General features: G+C 42.2%; 1 protein-coding gene across 1 annotated transcript in view; it reads right to left on the minus strand.

The window, feature by feature from the left end:
• Positions 1-1,630: 1,630 nt before the first annotated feature.
• The window catches only part of LOC134858364 (echinoderm microtubule-associated protein-like 6), a 38,816-nt gene continuing 28,719 nt past the window's right edge, over positions 1,631-11,727 (minus strand). The window contains 25 exon segments of the mRNA XM_063874215.1: positions 1,631-2,412; positions 2,516-2,616; positions 2,898-2,942; positions 2,944-3,052; positions 3,181-3,284; positions 3,544-3,706; positions 3,896-4,068; positions 4,176-4,364; positions 4,450-4,564; positions 4,898-5,055; positions 5,334-5,542; positions 5,866-6,039; positions 6,496-6,516; positions 7,255-7,353; positions 7,667-7,796; positions 7,886-7,967; positions 8,356-8,370; positions 8,814-8,940; positions 9,088-9,322; positions 9,441-9,617; positions 9,869-9,957; positions 10,211-10,342; positions 10,511-10,663; positions 10,815-10,956; positions 11,321-11,448. Coding sequence (XP_063730285.1) covers positions 2,388-2,412; positions 2,516-2,616; positions 2,898-2,942; positions 2,944-3,052; positions 3,181-3,284; positions 3,544-3,706; positions 3,896-4,068; positions 4,176-4,364; positions 4,450-4,564; positions 4,898-5,055; positions 5,334-5,542; positions 5,866-6,039; positions 6,496-6,516; positions 7,255-7,353; positions 7,667-7,796; positions 7,886-7,967; positions 8,356-8,370; positions 8,814-8,940; positions 9,088-9,322; positions 9,441-9,617; positions 9,869-9,957; positions 10,211-10,342; positions 10,511-10,663; positions 10,815-10,956; positions 11,321-11,448 — 3,095 coding nt within the window. The 3' untranslated portion in view covers positions 1,631-2,387.

An 11,727-nucleotide genomic window follows, 5' to 3' on the forward strand; every position in this document is an offset into this window, starting at 1 on the left:
TTTTATGGTAGCTTCTTCAATTCTTTTTTAATTTAGGTGGTTAACTGTATAAACACTTTCACGAGAAAAACTCAGACATTTTGTTAAGATTAAAGTTAAAAAATAAATACAAACACTATTTTATTTTTTTTAGGACGAAAACAGGAAAATTCACTTTAAATTCCAGATTATTATTATTTTTAATGTCAAGTAAAACCTCACCCTCAACCTTGGAATTGTATCCCCTTTTCACCTGCTTTGTCTTTCTGATCCCACACTGCTTCACCACGACTCTCCAACTGTTCTAAGGTACTTTTGGATGCACTTGTCATATAACGTTACAACTGGTAAATTATGAAGTCATTTGTAAGGAGTTGGAGTTTCTTTAATGGCAGTTTGTGATTTTAGGAGCTTAATGCTCTCACAAAGGTACTGAGAGATACACTTTTATGGATGAAACTTTAGAGTACTTTGTCCAAATAGATTTTCTTCTAACAATGTGACTCTTAAAGCACTTTGACTTAAACACTATTTCAGGAACAATGCAGTTTTGTTTTTTGAAATTAAATTCAGGGGGATTTTTGCTAAATTGCAGACTAATCAGGAACTGTTCGAGAATCAGACCTCTACTCACACTTCATTTATCTTCAGTCAGGTCAAGCAAAGCAATAACTCAGGGCCATATCTCTGGTTTTTAGTATCAAACTTTTATTTATTGTGTATTTTCAGGCGGTTGTGTGTCAGACAGAAAACCAGTGTGCCTTGTTTTTACTTCAGGGACCTTTTCAGGTAATTGCGTGGCAACCAACCACTTGTTTTTCACAAAGACTCTTTTGACACGCTTTACAACAGTTAATATTCAGACAGAGAACTCGTCCACATTGTAATTTGGGCATAAATAACATTTAGATATCTCCATAAATATTCCTTTTTACATGTATTTCTTTTCTGTTTTACGATCACAATGGTCCTTTTCAAAAACAAAAAGCAGCAGCAAAGAAAACATTTTTTATATTTCCGTCCATTTCAGGTGGAATAAAACATTCTCAGTGTAGCACCAGACAAAGTATAAAATAAGTTGAATAGTGGAATAAATAAATAAAAAACAACAGTGTATGAAATATCCCCCTCCCAAATAAAAACAAACTGAAGTAGAAAGATCCAGAAAGGCACTTAAGTTTGATGATATCCAACGACAGATGCAGTAAAGGCTTTTTTGAAATAAAAAGTGACCTATGATTTGAAAACATATATTTTCTCCCTTTGTTTTTTAATGATTTCTAACATGAGATCTGTCTAGTCTCTCCTTTAAATGGTCCCATATGTTCTACTAATAAACTCTCTGTACATTTTTCCTTTTTTTCCATCTGTGACCTGAATGCAGCATCAATCCAGGAGGCTGATTTATAAAAGATACACAAACAAAAACTAGATAGAATATAATAATAAAATACTATTCATTAACAATCTGATTATGCCTCATTTTATATGGAAGACTAGAGCTGCTGTTAAAACAATTACATATAATAATCAAGAAAGAAATAAATCCTCAATCAAGAAATGTATTTTACAAATGACTTTTTTTATATTTAAATATTTCCTTTTACATTAAATTATTTGATTCATTCCTGTTTTTAAAGGGATATTCTTATGTTTTTAAGGGGTTAAATAATAAAGACATGTAGAAATAAAAGCTTCAATTTCCAAATATATTTTTTAAAATAATGTCAAATTCTAATTTAGATTATCAAGATAACACGCATTTGTTTTTATGGCTTAACTTTTAACGTGAATTAATTGAGTTGTTTATTGTAATGGCAGCTTTAGTCCTCCATAATTATCTGAGCTTTAATATGTATTTTTTATCACATATCCTATTAATTCATTTCCAGTACGAACATTTACAGCAGCTAATAAACAAAAATAGTTTGTAATCAGCTGTTTTTTTTTCCATTCAATAATAATTTAAACAGAGATAAAAACAGACAAATTTATTTTCACATATTAAATATTTTCGGCCCCAAAATAGACTTGATAAATTAATTTATCCACAATGATTAATAAAAAATAAAACTTCATACATCCGACAAATACAAATAGATATTTCTGTCTTGTGTGTACGCAGATTTTATGCGTCTCGCTCCTGGAAAATATTGTTTTCTGGTTTGTTTTCATTGAAAATCCAAAATGTTGTTGTGTTTTCTTCTGGTTCTCGTCAGTTGTTTATTTTCGGGGTCATGTGATCGATTGTTTGGCTGCAGTCAAAGTTTTTTCTGCCTGTACTTCAATCTCCAGCTTGTAAACTCTGTAAACGAAGGTTCAAGGTCGCTGGTTCGATTCCCTCTGGATCCACTTGTGGTGCTGTTAAGGCGCTTTGGATGAAAGCGTCACCGACAGGAAGCTGCGTTTTACTGACATTTCCACACGAACACGCTGCAACACACAGAACAAGACATTATCACAGGTTCACTTTTATGAAATGTTTACATCATCCTATGACATTCTTTCCTTTACTACATATCCGTATCTGTTTTACCTGCAGTCGTCTCCTCCGGTGCTGATCACGTATTTGTCTTCGTGGGAGAAGCGGATGTTGGTCACGTGAGCCGAGTGGCCGAGGTAGCGCTTGTGTTTGGCCTGCAGGCAGAAAACATACTAAATAAATTACATTTTCACTCAAGATGTTCATGTTGGTCAGAATTCTTATTCCCTTTTTGCACTTTTCACAGCTTTGTATACTCTATTATACTCACTTTGAATAAAATATAATCCAGTTCCTTTTTATGACTTTTTCTATTCTAATTTACTTTCTTGTTGTGTAATGCTATTTCAACCAAATGAACAAAGAATGATGACTTTAGTTTTAACCTGAAGTTGTTCACCACCCGGTCCTGACATATTTAATTGAAAACACTCACAAACTTGTCTGTGCAGGGGAAGTCGAACAGTTTGACCAAACCGAAAGTCGTCTCCGGTGACGACGTTCAGGCCGCCGTGAGACACACACGCACAGCTGACCTCCGCTTTGTCTGCGTTTCGAGGCCAAATCCCCAAAACTTCATCTCCCAGAATGCTGAGGGAGAGAAGAGACAGGAAAAATGAACCTGTAGTCGATCTATTTTTATAATAATATGCTAAAAATTTTGAAATGACAGTAGTGTTTTTTATTATATCTGATATTTTAAATTGAATGTGTGTTACCTGGTCCAGGTTGCCCAGGTGATTCTGTCGATGATGGTCTGGTCACTCACCAACTTTCCCGAAGGAACCTCAAACACCTGCCGCTTATAAGCTCCTGTTGACACCTGCAGAGACACACCCCCCACACACACCCACACACCCACACACACACACACACACACACACACACACACACACACACACACACACACACACACACACACACACACACACACACACACACACACACACACACACACACACACACACACAAATTAAAATAATTGTTATATAAATAATACAAACAGTGAAAAAAATCTGACTTTCTTTAAAAACAATTGTCAGTGTGTGTGTGTGTGTGTGTGTGTGTGTCTGAGAGTGTACCTGTATGTGGCAGCTGTCAGCAGAGAAGTCGAGCTGCAGGATGAAGGCGGGCAGACCGCTGCAGTAAACCAGCCGGCTCAGAGCCGGTCCTCCGCTCACATCGTAAATATCCACCGTGTTCTCCACCGAGGCCACCGCCAGCAGAGAGCGGTCCGGACTGAAGCTGCTCACACACACAAACACACACACACACACACACACACACACACACACACACACACACACACACACACACACACACACACACACACACACACACACACACACACACACACACACACATTGTTGTTCCTCCTGGTTGAGGTTTATATTTCATTGTGGAAAAAGGCTGGTTCTTCCTCTCTCTTCTTACCGGATGTCCTGCAGGGCGATACTGCGGTCTCGTTTCTTCGCCCACACCTTCAGAGAGTTGGTGAGGAGGAGTAGGAACTCTCCGTTCTTCATCCCAACAGCCAGCATCTCTCCGTCTGCACTGAAGCTCACACAGCGAGCAGCGGCACCCACACACACCTTGTTCAACAGTTTCTGTGGAATGAGAGAAACAGAAGGGACCATCAGTGTCTTTATGTATGCACCAATCCTTCAAAGTAAGTTCAGAGAGTGTGTGTGTGTGTGTGTGTGTGTGTGTGTACCTTGTCCTCGAGGTCCCACAGTCTGATGGTGGCATCCTCGCTGGCGGTGATGCAGATCTCTTTGGCAGGATGGGCCGTCAGACCCCAGATTCCCCCCCGAGCGTGGCTGTCCAGCAGCAGGTTGCACGCTGCGTTCTTCTCCCCGACCTCGATGATCTCCCCGTCCTTCGTACCCACCAGGATCTTACCCTGAGGAAGAGGAGAAAGAGGGAAGATAATGAGGAGGGTCTGATGTTTAGAGGATGAAGATTTTAAATATTGAATAAGTCCTGACCTTCCCTCTGCAGACGGAGCGAACACACTCCACCTGCTGCCCCGTCTCCAGCTGAAACGCTCGACAACGCTTCATTTCCTGATCCCAGAGCTTCACTGCACCCCCCTCCTTAGTCCTGTCACACACACACACACACACACACACACACACACACACACACACACACACACACACACACACACACACACACACACACACACACACACACACACACACACACACACACACACACACACACACACACAGATTATAAGCTTTTAGTTTTATTTTGTTGATATTTTAGTTTTAAAAGCAAAAGAAAAACAAAATTAATTTATATTTGTTAGAAAGTTTGTGTGTGTGTGTGTGTGTGTGTGTGTGTGTATGTGTGTGTGTGTGTGTGTGTGTGTGTGTGTGTGTGTGTGTGTGTGTGTGTGTGTGTGTGTGTATGTGTGTGTGTGTGACTCACGGCCTCTCCTTGCCCCCGGTGACGATGAGTCCGTCCCTCAGCGTTGTGTACATGGTGAACACCGGTCCTGTGTGAGCCTTCGCCACGACGCGCAGCAGGAAGTGATCCCGCCACACGTACACGTCCCCGTTAATCGCTCCGGTGAACGTCAAGTTATTCTGCAAATAGGAAGCATAGATTTGTGACATTTTTAGGATTCTTTTCACTTAAATATAAGGCATTATAAACTATATGACCTAGCTTGCATTGCTCTAATATCTGGTGTATTTTCAGTTAAACTACAACAAAGTTTGCATGACTGCTGCATACAAATTCACATGCATCTTATCTGTTAACTGTATATCCAAATGGAGAATATTCCACGTGCTCAAAGGGTTTCATATAAATAGCAGTAGTCTTGTTAAACAACAACAGGAACAGTTGTTATTTAACTCACCGCCCCGAATGCGACAGACAGCATCGTCTGCATGCGTCCGTCTTCCACCGTCCCCACCACGCCCTTCCTGTACATCAGAGCGCCGCCCGCCAGCGTCCAGAACTTCACGTGTTTGATTCCCACCGAGACGAACTGCGAGTCCGAGTCCGGGCGAAACTCCACCACGAAGATCCGGTCCGGGTGTCCGGCTTTACTGCACACCTTGGATCCTGCAGCGACACACACATGGTTGAGTTATACTTCAAGAAAAGACACACAAACATGGTATGATCATAATACTGATTTTATATGAAGTCATCTCTCATTTTCTTTTATATATTGAGGATTTTTGGACATTTTTCACATATATTTCTGTTTTTCTTTCTGACTTTATTTTTTTACGGTCCAGATATTATGTAACATAATAAAAGTTTGTGCATGTCCAAACATTTTCCAAACATTTTCCAAGAAATGGGAATTTCACTTGAGCCAAGGATCTACAGATTACTTCCTGTATTTATGAGTGTTTTACAAATGTTCTGGCCAGTCTGACCTTCCTGCCAGCGCCACACAGTGATGGTGTGTTCAGGCTCCACCCCGACAGACAGCAGCAGCTTCCCCGTGGCGCTGAAGTTCACGTAGCCGACGCCTTTAGTGTGCGGGCAGCGGAGGATGGACAGCGTCTGTTTACTCATCGCGTCCCACACGTGGATCGAGGGGGTCGTGCCTGTGCAGAGATCACAAGAGGAAACACAGGGCGAGGTTTTCATACGTCAACAAAGCATCCTGCAAACATCCTGAGAACAAACAACATCAGGAAATGTTTTTACTGATGGAAATTAAAGGATTGCTTTTGTCATTCTGCAAATCAGGGTTACACAGCGGGATGCTACACAACAAAAACAAGACAATAACAACACAGTAGTAGTGAATTTCTGGGGTGTGTTTTAAATGTGTGGAGGAATAAACAAACAACATGGTGAATTCTCTGTGCAGATAATGGGACATGAAAACAGATTTGATTTGATAAATGTTTACGTTTGAGCACCAAGCTTCATTGACGTAAATGTATTCCTTTACAAGGGTATTAAAGACAAATTGTGGATCAGTTTTGTCCGGGGTCTCTGGGTTTTAGGGTTTCTCTGTGGTGGTGGGAGAGGCGGGGTGCGTTTGATTTTGTTACCTGGCACTTCACTGATGTCGCCTGAGGTGTTGTGAGAGCGACGGGACAAAACATACACACACGAACAGAAAACAAAACAAAAAACAGATAAAAACCTGACGTGAGACGTTAGTAAAGAGAGAGAGGAACTCATATTTTTTACTGCTAAAAGTGGACTATAGTTTTTAACAACGTTTGTTTATTTTTGCCAGTATTAATAGGCAAATACAAAGCGGTTCTTTCTCACTGTTAAAAAATGCAGTGCGTTTACCTAAAGTGTTTATTTTATGTCATTTTCATTTTTGCTTGGTGACAATCAATGAAATGTACATGCTTTAAAAAGTTAATACAAAGTCCATGAGGGCGTGGTCTGTTGTTTTTATGTCCTGCTTTTAAATGAATGCATGAGAAATAATAATAAAATGATATCATATATAATACTTTAACATTTCTAAACCTTTAACACTTCAAATGTACTCCTGGTTTACATTTATGGTGTTGTATTAGTACTTCTACTTTTGCAGTAAAGTGCATAAATATCTATCAAAGTAAAAATACATTTGCTAATTATATTTTCCTTTAAAGACAGTTAGTATTCATTCTCTTAGTGCAAAACAAGTGAAGCAAGCATGTTACACATGAAGCACAGGAGAGAAAAAACATGCAGAAACACACACACACACACACACACACACACACACACACACACACACACACACACACACACACACACACACACACACACACACACACACACACACACACACACACACAGTGTACCGATCTGTCCGGTGGCGATGACGTTTTTGTACTTGGGGTGCTGGTTGGCGGTCAGAGAGAGGATGTCGTCAGTGTGCTCCAGGTAGAAACTCTGAGTTCCTTCAGCACGAGAAGACACACAAACACATCACAACCAATCACAACAGAGCTGGCCAGCTAACCAATCAGAGCAGACTTGGCTCTGGTTTCAGACAGAGGGTGAAAAGAGCTGCAGCACAGGCAGTATGAGAAAAACAAAGAGCTTTCTGAACATTAAAGCATGGAGACATGTCCCAGGAGAGACTAAATGATAATCTGAAGCTGGAAATGAGCAGAATATGTCCTCTTTAATGTTTGACTTCATGTTGGATGTGTTATTTAATTTAATGATCTGGTGTCATAAGAGGTGAAATAGTGAAAGTGAGTGTGTTACCGGTGCTGAGGCTGTGCACGATGGCGGTGGCGGCCGTGTGATACACGATGTCGGTGCCGTCGTTGAGGTAGTGCAGGTTATTACGGCAATCGTAACCTCGAAAACCAAACACGTGATCCAGAACCATGTCCTGCAACAGAGGGCATTCACTATCAGCAAACAGTGGAACAAATAATAAGATCAACGATGATGTGAATCAGAGAGAGAGGGAGGACAGACCTCCACCAGTCTCTTCTTCTTGGACACGTTGTTCTTCTTCTGCAGTTTTTCTGGCTGAGGCGCCGCTCGACTCACTGGAGGCCTGGAGGACCAATCAGGGTGTTAACTCATCAATTAATCAATTATAATTTTAACCTAGACAAAGACAGGTGGAGGAACAGACAGTGTGAGGTAATGCCAACACACACACCCACACACAGAAGGATAATATGACCACCTGTGTGCTATAGCTACATGCTAACAAAATGCTACCATGCAAAATCTATTTAACATGTTATTCATGTGAATGTTTAATACTCTTCTCAAATTGTTTTCTTCTACTTTCAATATAAGTGTTGTCCTCTTTGTGTTCGTACAATTGCTTTATGTCTTGTAAATACTTTATTTAGTTTTCCCTTTATTAATTGAGATTGATCAGAGTTATTAAAGTGATGTGTTAAATATCAACATCAGTACCCGCTCATACTCACTTGACAATGCCCTGCCTCCAGGGGAAAGCAAGTGAAAACACAACACAGATATTTAGAGTTTCTACAAGAAGGAGCAACACTTAGGAAGTAAGGGTAGCACAAAGGGACAAAAACAGGACTTTATGCTGCAGAAGACATGAGTTATTCATCAAAACTAACTAACACTTTTATTAGCATTTGTCCAAGCACACAGAGAACTGAGCCACTGACCAGCTGTGCATGCATTACATTTAAACAAAACACATAAAAAACACAAGTGTATAAGGGCTAACATTAACACACACTAACACACACATACTGTGAACACTGATGACACACACCAAGGATAAGATGAAGTATTTCATAAACGGTTTGCACAAAGTTTCAGATTCACAACGTTCAAAAAAGCATTATTTGAAGGGACATCGCGCTGAATTTTATGTGTGTGTGTGTGTGTGTGTGTGTGTGTGTGTGTATACCTCTCCTCTGCAGAAACTTCTCTCTGCTGTTGGTGAGGTTTGGTTCCTCTCATCTCTCTGATGCTGACGGCGTACATCTTCGTCGTGTAATCCACCGTCTTCTCACGAGCAACATCGCTGTCGTAGCCTACACACACACACACACACACACACACACACACACACACACACACACACACACACACACACACACACACACACACACACACACTTTAAGTTAATACTTTTGTACTTACAGTATGCACTTCAATACATGAATACTTCTTCCACCCACCTCCGTCCTCCTCGATGTCGTCGTCTGACTCCTCGCTGTCGACGGTCGGTCTGTTGTCGCGACACAGAGGCCCCTCCCCCTCTCCACTCGCTCCGCCCCCTCTCTCCCTCGCCCAGATCATGAGGGCAGTGTCGCCCCCCCCTACCGTCAGCAGGGCAGAGTCGTCCTGATTCCAGCGGACGTTGGTCACCTGCGCGCTGTGGCCCACGTAACGCTTAAAGCGAGCGTACTGACCCTGCAGGGGGGGCAGAAACACACCTAATGACCTCTCAGTGCACAGACTGATATTATAAGATATGCAATAATAAGGAAGTACTAATCAATTAATTTAATTTGGTTCATATGTCTCGTACTCTGACAGGGTATCCGAACAGTTTGAGGAAGCCGAAGTCGTCTCCGGTGGCGAGCAGCGTCCGGTCTCTGGTGAGCGAGGCACCGTTGATGTCGGTGATGTCGCTGTGCGTCGGCCAGATCCCGTCACAGCTGGAGCCCAAAACACACGTCCAGCTGGACCAGTCCACCCGCTCCAGCTACACACACACCACACACACACACACACACACACACACACACAATGAGGCAAGATAAGACAGACAATAACACGTGAGATGCAAGATCAAGAACATAAAAAGGGAGAATTATACTTAACTCTATATATTATTAAGTAGCTGACACTCACTCACTCACACACACACACACACACACACACACACACACACACACACACACACACACACACACACACACACACACACACACACACACACACACACACACTGACCTCAGTATTTTTGATTATTTGTCTTCTTCCTCTCGGTGCTTCAAAGAAAAGTTGCTCTTTGGCTCCTGTGTTCACCTGCAGCAGTTTACCTGCAACACACACACACACACACACATACACACACACACACACACACACACACACACACACACACACACACACACACACACACACACACACACACACACACACACACACACAGAGGTGGGAACACGTGAAGGGAAAAGAAGTATGACTTGTCAAAAACCTCAAATTAAAGATGTGTGATTTCTACATCACACGTTCTCAGTCTCAAACAGACTCGGCACAAACATCTTACTTCAAAAATAAAGTGTGTGTTACCCTTGACGTCCCAGTCGATGTGTGTGATGTAGCTGGACGCTCCTTTGCAGATCCCCACCCTCTTGCTGCTCTGCACGTTGTAGATGTCCACGAAGCCGTCATGGGACGCCACCGCCAGGAATTTACCTGAGTCTGAGAACCGGGAAACATCAGATTAACCCTCTGGGAGCCACATCTGGACCATTTCATATGAGCAGACCTTTGGGTTTTTAGTTTTAAAATAGACTTATTTTTTGGAAAGGATCGATGTGAGTCCTCGTAAAATGAGTGTTAGTTATATTTCTGTAAGTGTGTGTGTACCTGGGGTGAAGCGGATGTCTGAGATGGTGTCGCGGCGGTGGTGGAAGCTCAGCAGGTCCTCCAGCGTGTCGGCGTTCACCACCATCACCCCGCCGTCACTCAGACCCACCGCCAGCGCCTTCCCATCGGGGCAGAAGGAGCAGCAGCGCCCGCCTGGAAACATTTGGTGAAGTATTGAAACTGTATTCAATTCTGTCTTTACCTCTCTTCAGAATATCGATTTGCTTTTATAGAAAACTGATAAGAACTGAAGAAAATCGTATATAAAATCTATTTTTTAGGATCTGGAGCGATGGATCAGCACCTCTCCTCAGCTTGCGGACGGCCACCATGCGGTGATTGCTCGACGTCTCCCAGAGTCGAAGAGTCTTATCATCGCTGACGGTGGCACAGACGTGAAGGAGGGGGTGAGTGGCCAGACCCCAAACCTCACCCTCCATGTGACCCTGCACACACACACACACACACACGATTATAAACACAACATTTCATGAATCTTAGAATGAACAGATGATAAGATATTATATGTGTGTGGTTGTGTGTGTGTGTCTGTGTGTGTGTGTGTGTGTGTGTGTATAAGTCTTCCGACAGCTCTCTTCACCATGGCAACAGGTGCTATACCAGACCTCGCCAGAAATGTAAAAATACCTAAGGTCCTTTCTCATTCACACACTCGCTCACAGACACTTTCTACATATCACATGGTGTTCCTCAGCAGATGGTGTTTGGCATTTAGTTTTTGAGATTAAATGAATAATACACACACACACACACACACACACACACACACACAAACACACACACACCTACCTGCACAAGTAGCGTCATGGGTCCGGTTTTGTCAATCTCCAGAACCTCTCCGTTTTTGGTTCCCACCAGGATGTGACCGTGACCCAGAGTGAGGGCTCTTATGGATGGGTTGTCCTCCAACAGCAGGCCTGCACACGCACGCACAAACACACAAACACACACACACACACACACACACACACACACACACACACACACACACACACACACACACACACACACACACACACACACACGCACGCACAAACACACACACACACACACACACGCACACAGTTATATTTCACACATGTGTGTCCTCATATCTCCACCTGATGGCACTGTTGGACAACAGATCTTTTCGTTAAGATTTGAATTCCTCTAGTTTTTTTTATTTTCTCCTTACTTATAATTATAATAGAAATGCT

This window comes from Eleginops maclovinus, chromosome 22 (genome assembly GCF_036324505.1).
Source record: "Eleginops maclovinus isolate JMC-PN-2008 ecotype Puerto Natales chromosome 22, JC_Emac_rtc_rv5, whole genome shotgun sequence".
Taxonomy (NCBI): Eukaryota; Metazoa; Chordata; class Actinopteri; order Perciformes; family Eleginopidae; genus Eleginops; species Eleginops maclovinus.